The sequence below is a fragment of the Moschus berezovskii genome, chromosome 10, assembly GCF_049115385.1.
Source record: "Moschus berezovskii isolate FMDL1 chromosome 10, NW_MosBer_1.0, whole genome shotgun sequence".
In the NCBI taxonomy this organism is placed as follows: Eukaryota; Metazoa; Chordata; class Mammalia; order Artiodactyla; family Moschidae; genus Moschus; species Moschus berezovskii.
The window spans coordinates 56164716-56190820 of NC_142469.1; the positions used below are offsets into that span (position 1 = coordinate 56164716).

The window sequence follows — 26105 nt, forward strand, 5'->3', positions numbered from 1 at the left end:
TCAGAGGAAAAAAAAAAAAAACCCAGCAAACTTACATGGCTCATCACCTTTTGCATCCAGATAAGCTGAGGTATTCAGACATTTTAACAGCTTTTGTAAATTGCTGCATTCCACCAGAGATATCCTAAACTAGTTTTTGGTTCAAGCCAATTCAATTCAACCTACATTTATGGGGTCCCTCAAAGATGATTTACCTTTGAACTAAGGAAGCCTAAGCTGTATGCCCCTGACTTGCACGGCCACTGAGAAAACGGAGAGATGCTGGACACTTAGACGCTGGAGTTCTGGGTAGGAAGCAGAAACGAGGTTGCACATAGGAAGTACTTATATGTGGCATTCTGGTAAACTGCCTAAAGGTTAACAGAAGGAAGGGACCTGAATCGCCTAGCCACTAGTAATTTGTCCTAATCTCTTTTTGCATTGTTTTGCAGTCATTCATTCTTAAGAACCTATTTGGCTTGGTAGGTTGAGGCCAAGTAAAAGTGTGAAAGTCGCTCAGTCGTGTGCGATCCCATGGACTATACAGTCCATAGAATTCTCCAGGCCAGAATATTGGACTGGGTAGCCTTTCCCTTCTCCAGGAGATCTTCCAAACACAGGGATCGAACCCAGGTCTCCCGCATTGCGGCTGGATCCGTTACCAGCTGAGCTACAAGGGAAACCCTTTGAGGCCCAAACTACCTTTATTTCTCTTTCTAAACACAAGACAAAGAACAGAAGTCAGGAAGTTGTATACTTTAATACAAAGCCACTGTGCTTCTTTGGAAACCTGTAAGATGGAGTAATGTTAACACTAACAAGGGCCGGCTTCCCCATCCTAATGTTTTTCCGTAAGTCGGAGCTACCACAAACGCCCGAGCAGCCGCGCGGGCTCTAGGCCGGAAATGACGAAAACTCTCGCGAGACTCTCCAAACTGCCGCGACACTTCGTAAGAGTCAGTTCCCGTCTCCTTCCTCAGTGTGCGCAAGGGTTATCGCCCCCCCGTCTCCTTCCTCCGCTACCGCGGGGCGGACCGGAACTTTTATCCGTAGGAACCGGTTTAAACAGCAGTGTTGCCGGCCGGCGTCAAGGAGAATAGGGTGCTATCTTCTTCCTCTCACCGTCCCCGCCGCGGAGCGGAGCTGAGGCCATCAGATCAAGGAGCGCGGTGACCGGGAGGGTTGGGTCTATGGTCGCTCCGCGGGCCGCTCCGCCGGCTGGTGCTTTTTTATCAGGGCAGGCTGTGTTCCATGGCAGGGAACTTTTGGCAGAGCTCCCACTAGTAAGTGATCTTCCGTTTTCTCCGGGTCTGGCTCTTGGAGGTGCTGGGTGTACGGGGCCTGCGACTCCTTTTGGCCTGGATCCCGTCCCTGTCCCGACCGCCGCGGAGGCTCCCGGGAGGCGGCGGCGGCGGCCGGAGGCGGAATGTGCCTTTTCTTCGGCGACTCCCCTCTCCGCACCCCCTTGGCGGGGTTTCGGAGGGGAAGAAAATTTCTTGGCGGGGGTGGGTAAGAGGGGTTGAGTCTCTGGAGAAGGAAGGTTCGAGAGTTTTAGCTTCTGATTTTTGGTTTAGCTCGGCCGAGGTTAGGGGCAGGGGAGAGGCGGGACTGGCGAGGGTTGGGATATGCGATGGGCACAGGTATGGGAAATGTGACAGTTCAGAACTGTGAGGCTGGCTTCTCAGGACAGTTGTGGTTCTCTCTCGCCTGATATTTGTAAAGTGGGTTGGCGTCAGTAGTCTTTTGTCATTCTTCTGTGTTGCGTGAGTCAATATTACTCCAAGGAAAGGAGGGAGTCAGGCTTGTTTCTGCTCATGAGCCGCGTTCTGCCACTGTCTTTAAGCCTATTTGGTTTCTATGTTTGTAAGGTATAAATCAAGTGCTCTGAACATTTGTCCATTTCGTTAGTCTATGTTTCATGTTTTGTTTTAAAAGTGTATTTTCTAGAGACTTTACCAACATCTTTAACATGTTTTCATGAATAAGTTTTTGTTGATGTCTGTACCGTGGAAGACATTTCTCCCTAAATATATTTGTGTAAGCAGATAGGAAGATAGTGGTGGGACTAATTGAACTTTGGGTAGGCTGTTCAGTGTATAGTTGAAAGACGAACAGAACCTGATGGTATCTTAGTGTAAATAATTTTTCATGCCAAGGGAGCGTGAGGATGGATTCCTGTATTATTCACTTGGTGTTTTAGCCGTTTGCACTAGAAAAAAGAAACAATGGGCTTTAAAACCTGTTTTCACGTCTGCACCTGTTTTCATAAGTGACCAGTCCAGGTTCGACGCATAAATTTTCCTCTGTTCATTTCTTTGCATTTGTGCTTTTTTAATAAAATTCTTTTTTAAAATAATAAAAAAAAAATAAAAAAATAAAACCTGTTTTCAGAAAAGCAGGTTTTCGTGCTATAAGTAGTTCTGTGGAGATGAAAGGCTATAGAAGCTTTACTTCCGATCATATTTAATTTGCACTGTGTTCCCTCACTGAAATATTTGCTTGGGCAAAATTAAAATACGGAAAATTTCGGTAGTGAAGAAGTAGTATTCTGGTAAACTTTGAAAGAAGCTGAGAAAATTGACAGATAGCCAGCTGTTGATTATCAGAAGTTACAGCCCTTTTTCAACTTAAAAAAAAGAAGTTCGACCCTTTGATAAGCCTTCTCGTTATGCTTTCATTTACTGTTGGCTTATTAAAAGGCGGCCAGGATCTATTTTATAAAATCAATTATTTTTTCACTTTTCAAATATAAAATTAGTATAACGTTAAATGTGCTGTTTTGAAAACTATCCTTGCCTCCCTATTCAAATAGTCCTGGAGGAAGGGGCCAGTTTAATCTTACTCAGATCCCTTGGGAATCATGGAGTCCCTGATCTGCAAAAGGTAACAAATATGAAAGACAAGACAATCAATTCAGGAAAAACAAAAAGATTATGAAAGCCATTGTTTTAGGTGATTTTGGTGAAAGAGGAAAATTGATATGATTTTTCATGGCTTTAAATTGCCCTTTAACATTAACTGCTGCTATCAGCAGTTAAAAAATGGATAACATTGCTACCATCAGCATGACAGTTTTTTTTTCCTCAGTAACATAGGAAATAATGGTGAATCTTAACAATCATGTGTAATTTTAAATTTGAGAATATGTGGTGTTAACTGGTTTGTCTTCCATGCTCTGTGCTGTGAAGAAAAACTTTAAAATAGTTGTCGAATTTATCTTTTTATATATTTGAAATGACTGTGGAGAAGAAATTGATGATTTTGAAACAGAGACACTCGTAGTATTTTTCAGGAAGTTAAGTAGAACACAATACATTCTTTGACTATGGTGCAGTAAAACTAGAAGGACACTAGACATTTGCTGGTTGACTGAAATAATGAACAGGTAACAAAAAATAAAACTACAAAACCAACTCTGGATACTTTACTATTTCAAAGAGAAAATTTAAAATACAGTTACATGTTATCTAGGAAATGATCAGTTCAGTCCCTCAGTTGTGTCTGACTCTGTGACCCCATGGACTGTAGCACTGCTACTTCCCTGTCCATCACCAACTCCTGGAGCTTGCTCAAACTCATGTCCATCCTGTCGGTGATGCAGAAATACGAAATTAGGAATGAGAAAAATAAGTAACCACAGATGTACCTTTGGGTCATCTCCATTTTCAAAGTAAATTTTAAAGCCAAAACAAAGTTATCAGAGAGCTGCTTCTTTACAGATTGCTCCAGGCCCACATTATTTCATAGGTAAATTTTTACCCGAATTCTAGAGGATCTGCCATTAAAGTTGTTCCAATTCACATGAAAAGTTTTCCAGTTCTCTTGAGGCCATGGTAACAGAGATAAAAATCTAGCAAATGTAGTACCAACAATGGTCACTTTCGAATATTGATGTAAATGTAAATTACTATCAAACAGAGTCTCATGTTACATTAGAAGTATAAAAAAAGACACTGATTTTATTGTAGAAATTAGTCAATATTAGGAAATCTGTTAGTAAACAGTGAAGGCATTAAAAAGACACCTAATAAAATTCATTCTTTTTTTTTTTTCAACTTTCATTCTTGACTAAAGCTCTTAGTAAAACAGAAATAAGATGGTAACGTCATGAATACATATCAGAGCATTAATAGTGAAACATTAGGAGATATTTAATGGTGAAACATTAGGAAAATTAGGATGCCTCTTTAAGGTTGTTCTGAATATGCTACTGTTAATGTAATTAGTAGGATGCTCATGCTTGTGCTTAGTGACTTCAGTTGTGTCCGACTCTTTGCGACCCCGTGGACTGTAGCCTTCCAAGTTCCTCTGTCCATGGGATTATCCATGGGCAATTCATTCATTCTCCAAGAGTACTGGAGTGGGTTGCCATACCCTTCTCCAAGGGATCTTCCACCACTCAGGAATGGAACCCGGGTCTCTTACGTGTTCCGCATTGCAGGTAGATTCTTTACACCTGAGCCACTGGGGAAGCCCAATTAGTAGGATAATGAAACATGACAAAATTATAAATACAAGGAGAAAATAATTTACAGTGTAACAAAATATAAACTACTCAAGAATAAGTTTAAGTGTGTAAGACCTATAGAGGCAGAACATAAAGATTTTAAAGTTTGAATGCTAGCATTGTAAGGGTATAATTTCTCTCTGATTGACCTTTAAATATAATGCAATCCCAAACAAAATTTTGTATGAATTTCCATTTTGGGGACGTGATATAATGATTCTAAAGCTTGTGTTTTAGAATAATATATAATTATAATAGAACTACCAGAAATCTTCTGAAGAATAGTAACAAGAGGTTTTTTCCATACCAGATTTTAATTACTTAATTTTGTATGTTTTAAATTTGGAGAAGGGACTGACAACGCATTCCAGTATTCTTGCCTGGAGAGCCCCATGGACAGGAGTCTGGTGGGCTACACAGTCCAAGGGGTTGCAAAGAGTCAGACGTGACTGAGCAACGAAGCATATATGTTTTAAAATAACATGGCTTGCCCTGTGGCTCAGAGGGTAAAGAATCCACCAGCAATGCAGGAGACAGGAGATGCAGGTTCAGACCCTTACTTGGGAAGATCCTCTGGAGGAGGAAATGGCATCCCACTCCAGTATTCTCGCCTGAAAAATCCCATGGACAGAGGAGCCTAGCAGGCTTAAGTCCATGGATTGCAAAGAGTCAGAAATGACTGAATGACTAAGCACAATATATTTTAAAATAGCATGGCATAAGAACAAGAAAAACAAATTAAAAATAAGAAATTATAAAGAAGATCCAAATATAATGATAGAATTATACACCGTGAAATTCTGATGACATTTGAATAACCATTTAACAAAACATTTAGCTGGATCCTTACTTTATACCTGTATCAGTTTCCAGATGGATCACAAAAACCGAAAGAAAAAAGCCTTAGGGGTATTAGAATATATGTGAAAATGATGTTGAAGCTGAAACTCCATTACTTTGGCCACCTGATGCGAAGAGCTGACTCATTTGAAAAGACCCTGATCCTGGGAAAGATCGAGGGCGGGAGGAGAAGGGGACGACAGAGAATGAGATGGTTAGATGGCATCACTGACTCGATGGACATTAGTTTGGGTAAACTCTGGGAGTTGGTGATGGACAGGGAGGCTTGGCGTTCTGTGGTTCATGGGGTCATTGGACACAACTGAGCAACTGAACTGAACTGGAAGTTTTTTTGTAAGTCATTTTGTGTCAGGGAAGGCCTTCCCATGTGTGACAAACATAAAATCAAAGTAAAATGTAAATAAATTTGAATAAATATATTATTCAGATTTTTGTATCACAAATCATTAAATATTGAGAAATTATGCTAAATTTGGGGAATGTCTAGAGCATATTTGACAAAGAAATGATTTTTTAATCCATAATATACAAATTTTAGATCATAAGACTATCTGAATCATTAAAAAAGATGACCATCCTATTAGAAAAATGGTCATGTTAGAATTCAGTTCCGTTCAGTCGCTCAATGTTAGAATTATAGTGTACCAAAGAACTTTATTAGATCAATAAAGGTTTTACCTTAGAAGTAAATTTAAATAAAATAGTGAAATGCTAATTTTCCTTAAAATTGTAAATTATTTAAAAGATAGGTAGTAACCTGTTGGGTCAAGTATTTTATGACACACTCATGTCACTCGTGTGAATGGAAACTGCTGTGGGAGGCAAGCTGACAATGCATATCAGAATTACCAGCAAAACTGATCCATTGCTGCTGCTGCTGATGCCAAGTCACTTCAGTCGTGTCCGACTCTGTGTGACCCCATAGACGGAAGCCGACCAGGCTCCCCCGTCCCCGGGATTCTCCAGGCAAGAACACTGGAGTGGGTTGCCATTTCCTTCTCCAATGTGTGAAAGTGAAAAGTGAAAGTGAAGTCGCTCAGTCATGTCTGACTCGTAGTGACCCCATGGACTGCAGCCTACCAGGCTTCTCCGTCAGTTCTACTTTTAAGAAATTATTCCATATATTAAACAAATATGCAAGGGTGAATTACATTACAAGGTTGAATTACAAGATGTTCATTAAAGCATTACTTGTAATAGTGAACAAAATAACTTACATGCCTATCAAGGATTAACTAAATAATGATCCATCATAATGGCATGCAGCAGTTTAAAGGGATGTTCAATAACAAATTCACTGACATAAAACTTTCAAGACATACTGAGTGACAAAAGCATGTTGTAGAGTATTTTGTGGGATCATTTCAATTGCCTATTTAAAAATAGACTAGGCAGGAGGAGGAGACTATTGGTAAAATAGATTCTGAAGCAGCTTTTAACATGAATAGAATTTGTGAAGTAGGATACTCTAGTTACTCATGAACAACTGAGAAAAGATATACTTCAATTCTTCCGTTCCGTTCAGCCGCTCAGTCGTGTCCGACTCTTTGCGACCCCGTGGACTGTAGCCTACCAGGCTTCTCCGTCCATGGGATTCTCCAGGCAAGAATACTGGAGTGGGTTACCATTTCCTTCTCCAGGGGATCTTCCCGACCCAGGGATCGAACCCGGTCTCCTGCATTGAAGGTAGACGCTTTAACCTCTGAGCCACCAGGGAAGGAACTATCAATTGGTATCAAATAATTTCTTTGTCACTAAGAAAGTGTAAATATTACTGCCTATTAAAATGCTAGGCATCACTGAAGATGCATCTTGATCTCAGTCTTAGAATCAATGAAACACACCAAAATAGTGACGAGGTGGGGTTGGGGAGAGACAGGTCAATAGCCTGAGAAGGAAGGGATAAAAGAGCAGATTTTTTTTTTAGGGCATATTTACATTTATTAGTGAGATCATTCTCAGTGTCACTGTTCAAAGAAATGTGAAAAATACTGTTTTTAAAGGTTACTTGTATTCTGTACTTCTCACAATATTAGCAGCCTGTTCAATCTTAGAATATTTTATATAACTTTGTCAATGAATTTTCTATAGAATGTGTGATTCTTTGCCTTTTTTAGTTTACAATGGATTTTGGATAAACAAGATCTGTTGAAGGAACGCCAAAAGGATTTAAAGTTTCTTTCGGAAGAAGAGTATTGGAAATTACAGATATTTTTTACAAATGGTAAACTTTTCTTTTAATTGGTTGAAATAGTGCAGTTGGTTACCTCTGAATTAAATGTTTTTCTGTAGTAATTTGTGATGTACTGTTTTAGTCCTTATTTTACATTTTTATTTGCATGTATGTTCTTTTTTACAATTTATATATCATTTTAAAAGTGATTTAAAGCCTTTTGTGGATCTTACATGTCAGAGACACTCAAGACAGTCCAAAAGTATTAATTTCCCAAAGCTTCTATAATGTATCCTTAAACTTAAGATTGGCTAAAGCAAAGTACTTTGAGGATAAATGATTATTTGGATTGGCATCCTGTATTGGTCATTCCTATCTTACAAGTTTGCTTTAGGATTTAGAGTTAGAAGATCCTTGTTCTGCCACATGATAGCTTTGTCACAGAATCTTTATTACTCTCTGTCCACTTTTATTGCAAAACTACCTCTCTGTTGTTTTGAGGATTCATTTTGGGATTTTTATAAACTTAAGTAGTTGTTATAATGCTGATAGGTGTCTAATAATATGAAAACCATAGAAAACACTTAGGTAGAAGGGAAATAATCATTCAGTCTCCTTGATTCAAGAATGGTTTTTACTTTGAGACAGTTTCTGTTTTTCTTGTTATTATGTGTAGCTATATATTTTTAAACAAATTTGCAGCCCTAGTACTAGACCACTGTGATCCAAGTAGAGCTGTACAGCATGTATAGGTTTTTTCTTTGTTAAAATGAATATAGCCATCATTTAACCACATAGAAATTATTGTTAAATGTTAATTATATCAGAAATACATTTAACTTTATTTCTCTTTTAGTTATCCAAGCATTGGGTGAACATCTTAAATTAAGACAACAAGTTATTGCCACTGCTACGGTCTATTTCAAGAGATTCTATGCAAGGTAGGGATGTGTTATTTTGGAAATATTTTAGGTGTATTTTAAACCCTTATCTAATGTTGATGACCTTATATAAGTGAATCATGTGTTTGCCAGAGTTGTTCTTTTTTCCCATATAAATATTTTCTATATGAAATGTTTTCGTATATGTTTTCTGTATGGATGACATTTAACTTCATTTAATCATATTTTAGGTATTCTCTGAAAAGTATAGATCCTGTATTAATGGCTCCTACATGTGTGTTTTTGGCATCCAAAGTAGAGGTATGAAATACTTTTCTGTTCTTCATCAAAGTACAGTACAGTCAATGTATATTAGTTAATCTGTTCCAGTTTTCACATTACCTGTGTAAAAATAATAACAGATGGTGATTTATATAAAATATTGAAATTTGTCCAGGATCAAAGAGATATCTTCTGCCTCTAAGACATTTATTGTTTGCACTAAGGAGTATTCCATAAATGCCACAGCTTGTCTACTATAACCTGAGAGTGTTCTTCCTTTTCCTCTGTATGCTTCCTCTGTTTTGCTGTCTTCCCTTCTTGCCTCCGGATTGGCTGCCTAGTGGGCTAGTGGGAAAGCAAGCATTGGGGTGGTTATAGCTGTTATATGCTTTCTAACAAAGAATGGTTTGGGTGAGGTAAAGAGAAGAGAGATGGGAAATTTCAGCTAAGACCAAATCTTTGTTCACCTTACTTAACCTTTACAGTATTTTTGAGAGAGCTCAGCTAAAATCCAGATAATAAAGCAGATATAATTAACTGGTCTTTATAATAATCCATTGTAATCTTTAGTAATATGAATCCTTTATATTATGTTTCTATTTTTAGATGCTCTGTTTAGAATAGTAATTGTATTTCTGAATACTGAATGGAATTTAATTGTAAGTGGTAATTTAAGGAGGTAGAACCAACTCTGTTTTTAAGTTCTTTAATGGAAAAGAAGGTGTTTATAAAAGGCCTGTGTTATGGGGTGGCTTTTCCAAATATTACCATGTAATTGTATGTATCTGAAGGACAACCAGTATGGGAAACCAAGACAAAAATCTTTATAAACTTCTTGTAGATTAACTTAGAGTTTTAATTTGTCTTCTTTGTTAGATATCTTTTGTTACATGATTACTGCATAGAACTCTTATAATTTACTAAGTGAAAGTTTTTGCTTGAAGAATTTTGGGTAGAATTATTCTGGAAGATGATGTATTCTTTCATATTTGGTTATAGCATTTAAAAAAAAATCTTTTAACTTTGACCAGATCTTTCTGTTTTCTGTCCATTTGTGTGAGAACTATATTGAAATGTCATTTAAGAAAATGTCTCAGGCATTTAAATTTCCGTTTCATTTATTATGGCTTGAAGTTTATATGAAATATAAATATATGCTACAGGCATACATGGGTTCAAACACACAGTTAGATAAGGATGTAGGTTGAAGGTTTTTGGACAGGCTCTAGTAGTTAGTGTCTTTTATTGACTAAGGAACCAATTCTTGATTTTTCAGTTTTAAAATGAAGCTTTGGGGAAATCCCTTGTGGTCCAGTGGTTTGGACTCCGTTCTGTCACTGCCGAGGGCCTGGGTTGGATCCCTGGTCAGGGAACTAAGATCCCGCAGGCTGTACTGTGCAGCCAGAAAAACAAAGAAAACAACCTTTTAACTTTATAAGGTTAGCTACAAATTAATTAAGACTATGTAAGGTGGATCACCTCATAGATTTTAGTTATTTTTACAGCAGTGGTATATTAAGTTCAAAGAAGAAATAGGAACTGACGTCCAAAGTCTTAACACCATACCATGGAAATGAATTTGAGTACAGAAAACTGGCACTATCACTTTAGGGATTGGTTTCTACTTTGGTGGTGGTGGTGGTTTAGTCTCTAAGTCATGTCTGCGTCTTGTGATCCTGTGGACTGTAGCCTGTCAGGCTCCTCTGTCCGTGGGATTCTCCAGGCAAGAATACTGGAGTAGGTTTCCATTTCCTTCTCCAGGGGATCTTCCCGACCCAGGAATCAAACCCGGGTCTCCTGCATTGCAGGTAGATGATTTACCAACTGAGCGATCTACTTTGGTATCTTCCAATAATAATAAATTATAAAATTATTTAAGCATTTGTGTTTAAAGTAATTTTAAGGAAAGGTCATAAATTTAGATATTTAAGTACATCATTCCTCTGCAAACATCAGAGAAACGCAGGAAATACTCTGTTTTAATAGACTTCAGATATACTTAAGTTCATTGAGTTACTGTGTACTTATTTAGTCTCATTTACTTTTCTTTGTCTAGGAATTTGGAGTAGTCTCAAATACAAGATTGATTGCTGCTGCTACTTCTGTATGTAAGTGCAAAAATTATATCCTGCTTTAAAATTGTAATTCTGAAGAAGGCTCCATAGGACATAGGTGTTTTGCAGTTTATGAGATCTATGAGAGATTAGTTGTGTCTGTTAAATCTCTTGAGGTGAGGTTATTACTTTGAATACTAAAAGTGGATAGTTACTATTGATCTAAAAACATCAGTTCTGTGGCTCTTAATTTTATATAATTAGGGTAAAGAAAATTTTTATTTTTCAATTTTATTATACTTTATTGCTCCATAATGACTATTTATTGTGTTACTCTTGTGGGTTAAATAAACTATTTCTTTAGCGATTATAATTACTTCTTTGATGGAGACTATGTATTTTCCTCCATATGGAAAAATATGGTGCAGGAAAATATGCTGACTCTTTAGTCCTACAGCTGATTCTAAGCACCAGTTTGGGTCTAAGAAGCAGCTATGTAACTTTGAGCAAGTTGCTCTACCTTTTGGACTTAGTTTTTTATCTAAAAAGATGGGGTTTATCTACCTGTGAGTGATGGAATTAAAGGAAATAACACTGTAAAGTACTGTATACAAGGTAATAACAATATTATCTTATGCTCCATCTTCCTAGGTTAAGCCAAAAGATATCGCCTAACAAAAGATAATTTTTTTTCCCTCCTGTGATCTTACACAGAAGAGGCAGAAGGTCTTAAGTTTCTGAGCCAAGGTTTCATATTTTGGGGTCATTCCCCTTTCTGAAAAGAGTGTATTAATATAATTGAATCTTTTTCATGTCGTGTCTTATTTTGAGGATAGAAGAGTAATAATCAGTGTTGCCATAGAATTTAATATACCAAATGTATCCCAGTGATGAAGTATTAAATTGTCATCTGGAAAATCAGTATTATTAAAAAATTGAAAAATGACTGCAAGGAAATCTACCAGAATATTAGCAGTGATCATCTCTGAGTAGATTATAGGTGCCTTATTTTCTTCTTACTTTAATTAGTCTCTGTTATCCAGATTTTTTAGAAGGGGTATATTTTTAAAAATGTAAAATACCTATTTCCAAGTTTTTTCTATAGTGTATTATTAAGGCTTCCCTGGTGGCTCAGAGGGTAAAGCATCTGCCTGCAAAGCGGGAGACCCGGGTTCAATCCCTAGGTCGGGAAGATACCCCTGGAGAAGGAAATGGCAACCTACCCCAGTATCCTTGCCTGGAAAATCCCATGGACAGAGAAGCCTGGTAGGCTACAGTCCATGGGGTCGCAAAGAGTTGGACACGACTCAGTGACTTCACTTTCTATATGGCCCAGACAGCTTAGGTTTCAGATTTCAGCTCCAGTGCTTTTGACATGCAAATTAAGCAAAATATAACCTCTCTGTTATATGAGTATATTAATAGCATCTATATCATAGGGTTGTTGAGAGGATCAAATAAGTGAATATTAATAAAGCTCTTAGAACCATGCTTTGCTCAATGTGTTATTAGTAGTTTGCTAGGGCAGCCATGACAAAATGCCAAAGCCTGCATGGTTTAAACAACAGAAATTTATTTGCTCAGGAGTTTGGAAGCTGGAAATCCAAGATGAGGGTGTCAACAAGTTAGTTTCTGTTGAGGCCTCTTCCTGGCGAGCAGATGCCTACGTTATTGCAGTGTCCTCACATGCCCCTTTCTCTGTGTGTGTACATCCCTAATGTTTCTTCCTTTGTAAGGATACCGCTTTTATGGAATTAAGGCCCCATGCTTATGATCTCATTTAACCTTAATTGCCTCTTTAAATGCCCTGTCTCAAAATACAGTCAGATTGAGGGTTAGGGCTTAAAAATGTAAATTTTGGGGGAGGGACATTATTCACCCCATAATACTCAGTAAACTTGTGACTGTCATCATGGTCATCAACAGCAGTATCAGTTATCACTGGAAAACACCATACTGGATGCAGTGGTGGATAGAAAACTTAAGTGCATAGAATTTAAGGACAAGAAAATAAGACATCAATATAGAAATACTAATACAGAAGAAAATAAGTGGCATAAAAGAGTAACAGGGGATGCAGTGAATGTTTTACATGGGAAAAGATGATTTGTTAGATGAATCCAAAAAGTCTTAAATAGAATTTGATAAAGAATTTGTACCCAAGGAAATGCAGGGGAAAGACAATCTAGGAACATTGAACAGTTCAGTTAATAAATATATGGAAAAGCTAATGAGTTACATTTGGCGAATGGTGAGTAAAGAAATAGTGGGAAAATAGCACTACCTGACTAAGGCCAGATAATAGATGGCCTTCAGTGAGGAATATGTAGCTTGCTCTGTTGTCAGTGGTGGTACCTTTCATAGCATTTTTTTCAACATGAGGGTGATTCCAGAATTGGTGTTGGGAAGTGATTCTGGCAGAATTATGTAAGATGAATTGGAGGAGAGCTTGAGTGTAAGTCGATGGACAAATTTTGAAGTTTTTCATGTGATACGGCATGGATGAACCTTGAGGATACTGTGATAGGTGAAATAAGCCAGTCACAAAAAGGTAAATCTGTGTGATTCCACTTACATGAAGTAATTATAGTAATCAAATTAATAGAGATGGAAAGTAGATTAGGGGGTGCCAGGGACTGGAGGGAGGGAGAGAAAGGGGGCATTATTGTCTAATGAATATGGGGTTTCAGTTTTGCAGGAGAGTTTTGGAGATGAAATGTACCTGCGTGCATGCTCAGTCACTTCAGTCATGACCAGCTCTTTGTCACTCTGTTGACCGTAGCCTGCCAGGCTCCTCTGTCTGTGGGATTCTCTAGGCAAGAATACTGGAATGGGTTGCCATGTCCTTCACCAGGGGATCTTCCCAACCCAGGGATCGAACCCTTGTCTTTTATGTCTCTGGTCCTGGGAGGCAGGTTCTTTACTACTAGCGTCACTGGGGAAGCACATACAACATTGCAAATGTAATTAATACTACTGAACTGTATACTTAAAAAGAGTTACAGATGGTAACTTATATGTAATGTATATTTTATCACAATTCAGAAGCAACCAGGAGTTTCCTGGAGGACCAGTGGTTAGGACTTGGAGCTTTCACTGCTAGGGCCCAGGTTCAATCCCTGGACAGGGAAGTAAGATTCCACATGGCATGCAGCCTGGCTAAAAAATTTATTTAAAAACAAAAAACCAGAGAGGGATTTATAAATCCTAGAAACTTTAAGAGGTAATAATTTTTAAATTATCATTAACTAAAAGGAGGAAAGGAAAGGTTAAGTAGACAATTCCTAATGTCAAGTTTAAATGACTTAAGATTTCAAATCTTGACAGATGTTACCTATCTAAATTAGCTGTTAGAATACTCAATTCCTACCATTTTTGAGGAGATAAAGGATTGATTAACAGTGTTTTCATTTGTACTTTTTTGGTGACTATGTAGTAACTGTGTGTGTACATGTACGTGTAGTTTTGAAGAAAATCCTAGAGACCTTTGCATGTATATTCATGATTTTATTAAAATGCATTGTTTGATTAAAAAAATACATGTTTAGAATGTTCAGATCAGTAAAACTCCTTAAATCTCAGAGATAACCACTGTTAACATTTTTTGGTTGTATTATCCTTCTAATAGTTATATATACAGTTTACCTTGAATAACACAGGGGATCTGGACACCAACTCTGCTAAGTTGAGAAATGTGCATATAGAACCTTGGCTCATATAGTACTTACTTATTGGAAAAATCCATGTATGTGTAGACACAGTTCATATCTGTGTTGTTCAAGGAACAGCTGTGCTGTGCTTAGTTGCTCAGTTGTGTCCAACTCCTTGTGACCCCATGGACTGTAGCCCACCAGGCTCCTCTGACCATGGGGATTCTCCAGGGCCCTCTTCCAGGGGATCGTCCCAACTCAGGGATTAAACCCACATCTCCCACATTGCAGGCAGATTCTTTACTGTCTGAACCACCAGGGAAGCCCAGGGTCAACTGTATATATTTACAAATATATAGATACTTGTGAACACATATACAACCTGTGTTCCTTTTAAGCTAAATTACTAAAGAATAGAGCAATACCATTCTGGAGCTGAAAAGATTTTAGAAAAGATAAAAGCCATTGATTTTTTTCCCATTTCCTTTATTTTTTAAGCAGCAGAATCCTGTCTTAATATATTCAATATATCATTGAAACTCTCTAATTATAATTTGGATGGGGTCCTAGAGCTTTCTGCCACTCAGTCTTTCCCATTGCCTGAGAAAGGAAGAAAAATCTGCATGTTTAAGCATCCTCAGGAGTTCTTACTAAAAATGATTTAGCTCTACCATCAATATTTTACACTGTAAAGAAGTTTTGTGTTAATGAACTTCCCATTTTCTCAGTTTAAGTTTTTTTTGTTTGTTTTCTCAGTGAAAACTAGATTTTCATATGCTTTTCCAAAGGAATTTCCTTATAAGATGAACCATGTAAGTATATTGCATAAAATAAAACTATTTGTCAAAGCTGTGTATATAAACTATACCTCCATTTTATATTAAAATGAATAGTCTGCTAGAAATGGCTATTTAAAATTGATGAGAATGTGGACTTTATTTCTAAATTAAAGCTAACCTGCTTCTACCATAAAAAAAATAATTTATAGCTGTGGTTATTAACCTTGGGTGCCCATTAAATCACATTGGGAGCTTTTTTAATAACACTGATGTCAGGGGCTCTCTGGAAAAGATGAATTTCTGTTGCCATTTTAATAGACATATTCTTTTTCCACCTTGCAAGGGTTTTTTTTTTTCCTCTTTAATTTGTATTTTTGTTTCGTTTTTAGTACTCTTCTATTATTGATTTGTAACAAGAATGATATTTAAGTGGAGATAATTGCATTTTTGCATTTGTTGAGTGGAAAGTCTATTGTAAAATCTGAAGTTTATACAGGATATTTTAAATAAAAACAAGTAACAAGAATGCTTATGAGACTGGCTTTTCCTTACAAGAATTAAAATGTCTCATAATAATCACAGTTGCATGCATTGTTTAAAAAGTAATTTTTATATAACATGTTCATTCTGACATAAGCTGTTGTTTTCTTGATTTAAAAACATTTTAGAACTTTTGATAAATAGCTGTGCATTCTTGTGTTAGACTAAGTAGACTCAATTTAATTTGCTTTCATGTTGTCATTTACAATCTTCTTTTTAAAACAGGTATTAGAATGTGAATTCTATCTTTTAGAATTAATGGTAAGTATATTTCTTCCTTATTATTAATAGAGTAAAACTTACTTTCAAATTTAGTGAAGTCATAAATTTAAATAATTGTAGGGAGGTGCATTTTAAAACCATCCAAGTAATATGTGATGGTAAACCATAGTTCCTAGTGGCATCATCACCTGTATGCTCTTGGAAGCCTGTAAAATTGTATATCTTACTTAGGATGGGAGGAGTTTTCTGTTCTATAGTAACTATAATAGGATTACAATCAAACCAGTCAGGACAGTAAACCACTGTAAATTATTTGCACAATTTGTGTATATGTGTGGGATTATTTAAAGATAGATTATGTCTTTGGCAGAATTCTGCTCCACCAGTTGGGAATTACGGATTTATAGGCTAATAAGAGGTTTCAGTGTGTTGCAGATGTGACACTTTGAGTCTCTAAGGGAATGGATGCTGACTGACTGCCAACCGATTTACCAAGGTATATTCCAGAGAGAGCACTGCCTTCACTGTTACAGTAGAGTTTAGGGCTGCCGTGCTGCTTGCTTAAGAGAATAAGAGGGAAGCAAGCATGAGTTAGAAAAAAATACATTTTGAAATACACTATTAAAAATAGAAAAAAATGCATTTTGGAATACACAATTAAAAATCAGTTGGGTAATGATAAGATTTTTGTGCTATAATAAATCTGTTTTTATACATACACATTTTTTAAACTGTTTCTAGGATTGTTGCTTGATAGTGTATCATCCTTATAGACCTTTGCTCCAGTATGTGCAGGACATGGGCCAAGAAGACATGTTGCTTCCCCTTGCATGGTAATTAGAACAGAAGTTATTCATAGTGTAACATGTTATTAGCTAGGAAGGTTGACAATTAAATATGAAGTTTAGCATTTTTAAAGTAAGTAAACAGTGCCCCAAGATATTTTATGTTGAGTGAAATATCTGCTTATTGAATTTTAATAACTATATTGGAATAAATGCTAAAATGATAAAGATCGTTAAATTATTTATTTGATGGATATTTCCATTAAAATTTGATTCTTATGCAGACTGTTTACATGAAAATTAAGATTTTATCTTTAAATAATAACTGAATCACTGTGCTGTACAGCAGAAATGAACACTGATTTCAACTATACTTCAGTAAAATAAATTTTAAAATGTTATCTTTAATCAGAATATTTTGGGTGGTATTCAACATACATATTAATATATTGTATAATTTCTAGTTTCCTAACTGATTTTCTAATTTAAGAAAAAACTTTATCTTATATTAAAATTTATTATGAAGTTTTAAAATTTTAAATATATTTAGCTGTAATTTTATTCAATAAATCGGCTTATTGTCACATTCATGTATCCATCTTTTTCCTTTGATGTTTTCACCTTTATGTCTGTTAAAGTAATATAAAAGAGATATAAATACATACAGATAGGGAAAATCTGGCCCTCTCTGGAGGGAAATGTACAATCATGTGAAGTAGTTCTGCTCTCAGTAATATTGTGATTTACATTTCTATAGGAGGATAGTGAATGATACCTACAGAACGGATCTTTGCCTACTGTATCCTCCTTTCATGATAGCTTTAGGTATGTAAACGTGTACCTTTATTAGCTAAATTATTATAAACCTATTTAGGTCATCCTAAAAGAAACTTCATCATATTGTGCTTTATGTTTTTATGTTCCTTGAAGTAATAGACTATTCCTTGCATATGAACTTTCAATAATATGAACTGCAACTGTCACAAATCAGGATTATTTCCCCCCACCCCCCTTTTTTGGTAAGTTTTTTTTTTTTAATAGCTTAAAATAATTTTAACCAGTATCTGAGTTTTTCGGGAGAGAAGTTTGGAATTAAGGCTTCTAACATTAGTTGATATTTATATAAAGTTAAGTCTTTCATTTCCTGAGCCTAGTTAAGTCCTCAGAGGTCAAGTAAAGGAACCTTTTGTGGTCCTTTGTGCCTTACTGGAGGGAAAGTTCACCACCATTCTGTCAGTTTTATCTGTGAAAGGCAGTACTGTCATGAATTACAAATAAAACAGGTGGTCTTAGGTTTAAACTTCCTTTAATTTATATTTGTGGGAAAATTACCTAACCCTTTCTGAGTTTGTTTCCTTAATTATAAAATGTGGGCGGTACTAAAAACTCTGTATAAATTTGTTACAAGGATTAAACAAGCTTTCTTTTAAATAATGCCTGCTATATATTAGGCACTTGTTAGTTTCTGTTTCCTTTCTGTCTTCATTTCCATAACTCTTGTCTTCTTGACTTCCTCCTTATTCTTTTGCCAGTTCAGACTTATTTTCTTTGGTTTCTCTATATTCAATTACCTCTTTAATGTTTGTGTTTCTCAGCCTTCTTAATGAGGGATGGCAAATAGGTTATACTTTTATAGTACTGGAGGCTCGCTGGAAGTCCTGTGTTTGGAAGGATTCTGAAGTGGCATCTGGGTTCGGTGCAGAGGAATGCTGAGATCTGCATGGGTAGGAAGGCTGTGTGCCATATCTCTTGTCATCCATGCTGTTTTTGTTCTTCCCCAGGCAGGCTTATCGATTCTGCTGTCTCTTATGTGTTGAAACATTTAAATTTCTTTATTCAACCAAGATTTGCTCCTGAACTGGTCTTTATATCAATCTGTGCCTTTTGGATAGCTTCCTTTGGCATCTCACTGGTCCTCAGACTCTTGATTAGGGCTGAACTCAACAGTTTGCTCCAAAATATACTTTTAAATGTCTTTGTTATGTTGATGAATAGGACTAGTTAGTTGGAAACCCAATAGTTAGGTTCTTTTATCTCCCTCGATACCTACTTCTAGCTGGTAACCAACACCTGTTTTGTCTCTCTTTAGTAATCTTATAGCTATCTTCTCATTTTTATCCAGATTATTACAGCAATCTCCTTCCTGACTAATTGGCCTCCAGCATCCCTGTTCTCAGAGAGCCAGTCTGTCCTCCACACTTGAGCAGGGCTAGAGGTTCTCAACCAGGGATAATGTTGCTCCCCACAGGATGTGTGTCTGTGTCTGGAGATGGTTTTGGTCATGACAGCTGGGGTGGGATGCTCCTGGCTTCTAGTGAGTAGAAGCCAGGGATGCTGCTAAGCATCCTGCACTGCATAGGGCAGTCTTAAAGAATTGTCCAGTTCATAATGTCAGTAGTGCTGAGATTTAGAATCTGAGCTGGAAAGAACTTTTTAAAATGCAGAATTTATGCCCCAATTAAATCTTTCAATGCTCCTTGCAGTTCAATTAAGTCCAGTTGCTCAGTTGTGTCCAACTCTTTGTGACCCCGTGGACTGTAGCACGCCAGGCCTCCCTGTCCATTGCCCGACTCCCAGAGTTTACTCAAACTAATGTCCATTGAGTCAGTGATGCCATCCAGCCATCTCATCCTCTGTCAACCCCTTCTCCTCCCACCTTCAATCTTTCCCAGCATCAAGGTTTTTTCCAATGATTCAGCTCTTCGAATCATGTGGCCAAAGTATTGGAGTTTCAGCTTCAACATCAGTCCTTCCAGTGAATATTCAGGACTGATCTCCTTTAGGATGGACTGGTTGGATCTCCTTGCAGTCCTCAAGAGTCTTCTCCAACACCACAGTTCAAAAACATCAATTCGTCGGTGCTCAGCTTTCTTTGTAGTCCAACTCTCACATCCATACCTGACTACTGGAAAAACCATAGCTTTGACTAGACAGACCTTTGTTGTCAAAGTAATGTCTCTACTTATTAATATGCTGTCTAGGTTGGTTATAACTTTTCTTCCAAGGAGCAAGCATCTTTTAATTTCATGGCTGCAGTCACCATTTGCAGTGATTTTGGAGCCCAAAATATAAAGTCTGTTATTGTTTCTACTGTTTGCCCATCTATTTGCCATGAAGTAATGGGACCGGATGCCATGATCTTAGTTTTCTGAATGTTGAGTTTTAAGCCAACTTTTTCACTGTCCTCTTCCACTCTTATCAAGAGGCTCTTTAGTTCTTCTTCGCTTTCTGCCATAAGGGTGGTATCATCTGAATATCTGAGGTTATTGATATTTCTCCTGACAATCTTGATTCCAGCTTGTGCTTCATCCAGCCCAGTGTTTCTCATGATGTACTCTGCATATAAGTTAAATAAGCAGGGTGACAATATACAGCCTTGATGTACTCCTTTCCCTATTCAGAACTAGTCTGTTGTTCCATGTCCAGTTCTACTGTTGCTTCCTGACTTGCATATAGATTTCTCAAGAGGTCAGGTGGTCTGGTATTCCCATTTCTTGAATATTTTCCACAGTTTGTTGTGATCCACACAGTCAAAGGCTTTGGCATAGTCAGTAAAGCATAAATAGATGTTTTTCTGGAACTCTCTTGCTTTTTCGTTGATCCAGTGGATGTTGGCAGTTTGATCCCAACTTTTGGATAAAATCCATAGCTTTGTTTTAGCATTTATATACCTGTCATTCTCTGTTCCACTCCCACCTTTTGTAAAAAGTCAGCTTAGATATCATCTCTTTAGTGACATGCTCCCCAACTTTGTACTCCCTGCATCACCTGAGTCTTTGTTTAAGATGTCTCTGTCCCTAGTTTACTCTGTGTATGCCGTGAAATGGCATTTTCCACTGTATTTTTATTACCTATTTTTATAATTCTCACCTTTGGCCTTTCAGTTCATCTTGGATGAAGCCCTACTTTACAACTTTGTTTAACTTGGGGCAACCAGTATGTTGTTTCACATTTTGAGTTGCTCTTTGCCTAGAAACAAAGTCATATGGTTAACTTGACCAGGGAATATAATATTTAATAAGCCTGTGTGGGATCAGGGTAGGCAGGCTGCTTGGGAAAAATTATAGTAGGCAAAGTTATGATGTAGATTATCATCTTTGGGCTCTTTCATTATCTTTGTTAATCTGTATTGTAAGTAATGTATATAAATACATTGTATATAGTTCATTACTTTTTTTTCCCTCAGCTCTGTTGGATTACAGCACTGAATTCTGTATAGGGTGCCCAGTTTTCACCTAACTTGATCATATGCTAATAACTTGAAAAAGCAGAAGCAACACTGCTTTTAATTGAAATACCAAATCAGAGTAGTGTTGAAATTTATCATTGCATAGATTGGCTGGTTTTTCTGGTTTGTTTTTTTGTCACTCTGACTTGTGGGTGCATTTTGACCACTACTTTGTACTACTGTTCAGGGATTCTTCCCCTGTGCTAATTTTCTCAGTGGACTTTTTCCTCTCTGACATGCCCTAACTCTCAAGGCAACTGCACCATGACTAGCTTACCTCGGGCACACCACGAGGAGCAGATGTCAAAAACCTTTAAAAAAAAATTATATATATATATCACCAAGTAATTTTTCCTCCCTGTTAGGTTAAATTGATGGGATGTTCATATAATTCTTAAATTATATGAATCTGTATAATTTTAAAAAAGAATATAATACACATAAGTGACTGAATATCTTTCTCACTCCATACATTGCATGTACAGTTAAACATGGAATTTGTGTCTCATTTTCTCTCCAGCTTGCCTGCATGTAGCCTGTGTTGTACAGCAGAAAGATGCCAGACAGTGGTTTGCTGAGCTTTCTGTGGATATGGAGAAGGTAATCTTTAGAATTCCCTTAACTGAATATAAACTTGAACATTTTGAAGTTAATGTCATATTTATTTACCATGTGCCTAATCATGATGTCAGCCAGGCAATGAGTAGTTTTTGGTAAAAAAAAAAAAATACGTTAAGAAATATGTTGGCTAGAAGAATTGATTTTGACCATTTAGGTTATATTTCTCTTCAGTTTAGGATTACATAGAATGGTAAACTTAGAGTTTGACTGGTTGCAAAGCAGTCTCTAATTGCCAAAATTATTTTAAAAGCTACCTAGTGACTACTGTAATACTACTGTAAACTCCAGTAACACAGCCTATCTCCTGACATTGGATTGTTGCCCTTTTTTCTACCTTTTTTTGCTGAAATGTTCTAGAATCAGTCCAAGGATAGATTTACTCAGGGGAAAAAGATCTAATTTGGAAATTGGACTTGATTAGATTTGTAGCTGCTGGTTTTTGAGCACCTTAACTCATATGTAGAGTAGTTAATAGAGAATCAAAACAAAGTCTTTTGTGCACTGCTGCTGCTGCTAAGTCACTTCAGTCGTGTCCGACTCTGTGCAACCCCATAGATGGCAGCCCACCAGGCTCCCCCGTCCCTGGGATTCTCCAGGCAAGAACACTGGGGTGGGTTGCCATTTCCTTCTCCACTGCATGAAAGTGAAAAGTGAAAGTGAAGTCACTCAGTCGTGTCCGACTCTTAGGGACCCCATGGACTGCAGCCCACCAGGCTCCTCCGCCCATGGGATTTTCCAGGCAAGAGTACTACCTCTCATTAAGTTTTTTGAAAGAATGGTTTTAGAGGAGTGTACTCTGTAGTGGTAGGGCTTCCCAAGTGGCTCAGTGGTAAGGAATATGCCGGCCAATGCAGGAGACACCGGTTCAGTCCCTGGGTCAGGAAGATCCCCTGGAGGAGGAAATGGCAACCCACTCTAGTATTCTTGCCTGGAGAATCCCATGGACAGAGGAGCCTGGCAGGTTACAGTCCATTGGGTGGCAAAGAGTTGGATATGACTGAGAATACACACGCTCTGTAGTGGTATTCTCTTTCATGATTTAGACTTTTGTTCCTAGTACCTCACTGTTTTGTTTTGGTTTAAGATATCAGTAGATAGAAGGAAACCAACTGCAGAGATGGATAAGGATAAGACCTAGCATACGTGTGCTTTCACATTTACTGGGATTGACTAACCTAATCTGAAGGATAGAGACTACCTTTTCACTGTTTCCTATATGTTGTCTAGGATGTGATGTGTGTTCTTTATATACCAAATGTTGCTTGATATTGCCACTGAGAACTTTTGAAATATTTTCTTCTAGATTTTGGAAATAATCAGGGTTATTTTAAAATTGTATGAGCAGTGGAAAAACTTTGATGAGAGAAAAGAGATGGCAACTATTCTTAGTAAGATGCCGAAACCAAAACCTCCTCCAAACAGGTACTTTGTAGACTTTAATTATTGATTTTATTTAATTATATATTTCATAGGCATTATCATATTTTTAATAGATTATGCTATTTTGTTTTTATAAAATGTCTTCTAAAACTTCATGATACATGTTTTTTTGTGACTTGATATTTTGAAGACATCTGATTTTAAAAACTGCATTAATCTGATCATCTGTTAAGTAACTTTTCCTGATAAAACGGCAGGTCTATTACAGGTATCCCTCAACATATGGCTATATACTATACGTAAGTTTAAACAGAACAGAGATAGGCAAGTCCATCTAAAATTCAGGGATAAAGAATTTTGTAGTAATTCCATGTCAGTTTCACTCTGTGCCGTCTTTTTTTCCACAGTACTGGCTGTTACCCTGTTGATAAAGTTCTGTATCATTTTTCAAAAACTTAGATGATTGATCTGATACTGTAAACAATTTTGACTTTCCAGTGACTCAGACATCCATTGCATATAATAACATAATTTTGCTAAGTATGAGTTAATTGTGCTAAAAGGGTTTTTTTGTTGTGGTTGGGTTTTTTTATGTGTTTTTTTGTTTTTTAATGGGATCTATTCATTTAAGTTCAGTGGTTCTCAGCTGTCAATGTACATCAGATCATTTTGTTTAGGGGAAAAAGGTCAGAAGGGAAATTACCCATCTTAATCATTTATCAAGAAAAATAAGATATATAACATTAAGATTGATTTGTAGATCTGGTATGTTAAGGTTACCATTTGGAAAAATTAATACTTTTACAAGGAGCTATTTAAGGCAGTCATTCAAACAGCTGCCTTTGGATGCATTTTTTGCAGAAATTCCCTGAGTGATTCTTCACTAGTTGCAGGGCCTGAAGCTGCAAGATGCTGATGGACAAGATAAGGCAATAATCCTATTGCCACAGTTACTGGTATTTTCAGTTTCAGTGATAAATATTCAGTGCTTTCCAGGAAATTACCATATTTCTTTCTGACTTTTAAAGATTTGCTGTATTCACATATGGTTTTATTATGCCTTTGGACAATAATTTTTTGGAAGAACACTTCTTGATTTTCATTATTAGTAGGAATAAGATTTTCCATGTATAATTTAATAGGAAATTTGTCTAGAAGAATCTCTATGTTGAGTGATACCTGTAATGACAACAAAATACCCTAATTTAAATTTTTGAGTGTATATGGACACTAACTTCCAGAATGCTTACTATATGTTGTGAGGGCACCAAGTTACAGAAGAATAAAAACATAAAACCCAATGTAGTCTTCTGGATTTAAATTTTTCCACATCTGTATCTTATGATTGGAAATGTCTTTGTTTTGTAGAGCTATAACAAAGAATAACTTTAAAAATTAGTAGGCTTACTCGGGTGTTGAAAATGAGTCTTTTAATTGGTGTAAAATCTCTTTCTTCCCCACTTGAACAGTGAAGGAGAGCAAGGTCCAAATGGAAGTCAGAACTCTAGCTACAGCCAATCTTAAAACATTCCGAAGAATTTCATAGTGGACCAGTTGGAAATAAACCATTGGACAGATTTCAGTAATGTCTTCAGTGGAACACACATGAAAATGAATAGCTTGTTTCTGTCAAGCATATTGGGAAGTGATTTTATTTTTGCAAAATGTTTTCCTTACCTAATTTGATTCTAACACATAATTGATTAAAATCTACTGTTTATGAAAGTTTGGAAAGGTTCTAAGAGGACCTACAGACAGACAGACATAGACTTTTGAAAATTAATAGCTTCTGATTAGTAAAATTTTTCTTAATTTGGATAATAGAAATTTTAGCTTTTTATTAAGCCAGACAACATGAAGCATAATTTGTTTAAAATTCTCTTTGGTCACTGAATGACCAAAAAAGGAAATAAGTCAAATATGAGGGTCTTTTTTTTCCCTCCTTAAGGTAAACTTTAAAATTGTATTTAAGGAATCAAATCTTAACAAAATCCTGGAAGGTTTTGGTGATGATGATGATGATTTCAGGGAAATAAATCAATTACCTATGATTTTAAAGTGTATTTTATTCAGTAGTTTTGGTATCTTGCCATGGAGGATACTAGCCCAGCCTAGCAGAAAAGTGCAATATGTACAGCATACTTTGACATTTTAAAAGTTATATTCCATAACCATTTTGAAATGCTGGGCAAACATTTTAAAAAATTGCATTTAATTCAGTTAATCAGGCATTTTGAAAGCTAATTGGATGAAAACTGTAATATGGTTGAAATTTGGTAACATTTTTGTTATTTTTACTGTGAAGTTTTTATATGACGTACACACCCTAGTTTATTTTTGTGTCTTAGTGTGGACTTACAGATTTACTACAGGAATCCTGAGCCAGGAACACAGTCAGGTTTCAGGCCAGTTAGATACTGGCTGTCTTAATTCTCATCTGAGTGTAGGACTTCAGACTAAATGTTATGTCAGTGGGACTTTGCTGTCTGTAGAAGTTACTCAATTACATGATCGTTTTCTTCAGACTTGAAGGAGAGTGATAAAATTTGGAGTCATAGGATATTGATGTACAATTTAAGGATTAAAAATTTTTATAATTCAGTTGTGAATAATGGATTACTAAATGTTGACTTCCTAGTATAAAACTACAAGAATAAAAATACATTCTCCAGCTATATTGACTAGTGTCTTGAATTTATCTTTTTTGAATCTTCTGTTGTTTTCGGAATCTTTCTTCCTTTGGATAAGTATTAAAGCCTTCTATCATTTATCAAGTAGTAATTTTATATGGTTTATAAACAGACTTTTAGAGTTCTGCTTCCTTGTGGAGAGTATCAGATAATCTGGAAAGAGATTATAAAGTCAGTACCATTGACAAACATTGGTCTCCTAGGATTATGAAATAAGAAAAAACAGCTCTCCTCAGGTCTGAAGGAATTAAGATTGGGCTTGGGTTGGAAGGGCAGAGTGATTATATATATCACAATCATTGACTTAACCCTAGTTTTTTCTTTAAGCTATATTTCTAAAAATTCTTTATTTTGAAAATATATATGCCTGGTACTTTTATTTTCAACCTCTTAAGTAGAAAATGTAAACAACATATACAAGAGTAGATAAAATGTTACAATGAGCCTCCTTAATACCTGTCAACTCATGGCCA

At 36.5% G+C, this 26105-nt stretch overlaps 1 protein-coding gene across 3 annotated transcripts; it reads left to right on the plus strand.

Moving 5' to 3' along the window:
• The first annotated feature begins 973 nt into the window (after positions 1 to 973).
• On the plus strand, positions 974 to 25617 carry CCNC (cyclin C). Of its 3 annotated transcripts, none has more exons than XM_088840696.1 (12): positions 974 to 1402; positions 7462 to 7571; positions 8377 to 8461; positions 8653 to 8722; positions 10740 to 10791; positions 15144 to 15199; positions 15932 to 15967; positions 16670 to 16761; positions 17471 to 17538; positions 21462 to 21541; positions 22866 to 22984; positions 24412 to 25617. In XM_088840696.1, the coding sequence occupies exons 1-12, from the start codon at positions 1170 to 1172 to the stop codon at positions 24464 to 24466; spliced, it is 1056 nt and encodes a 351-aa protein (XP_088696822.1). In that variant the 5' UTR covers positions 974 to 1169; the 3' UTR covers positions 24467 to 25617. The 3 variants fall into 3 exon arrangements, with proteins under 3 accessions (XP_088696822.1, XP_055289146.2, XP_088696821.1); XM_055433171.2 differs by having other exon boundaries at positions 982 to 1262; positions 7465 to 7571; XM_088840695.1 differs by lacking the exon at positions 24412 to 25617 and adding an exon at positions 23804 to 24401 and having other exon boundaries at positions 1206 to 1262; positions 7465 to 7571.
• The last annotated feature ends 488 nt before the right edge of the window (positions 25618 to 26105 follow it).

Bases quoted from the DNA above. Each gene is read 5' to 3' on its own strand.
- CCNC (XM_088840696.1), top strand. From the start codon at position 1,170: ATGGTCGCTCCGCGGGCCGCTCCGCCGGCTGGTGCTTTTTTATCAGGG. The intron at 17,539-21,461 runs GTATGTAAACGT...TTTTCTCTCCAG, and splicing joins TCCTTTCATGATAGCTTTAG to CTTGCCTGCATGTAGCCTGT. The intron at 22,985-24,411 runs GTACTTTGTAGA...CCACTTGAACAG, and splicing joins CCAAAACCTCCTCCAAACAG to TGAAGGAGAGCAAGGTCCAA.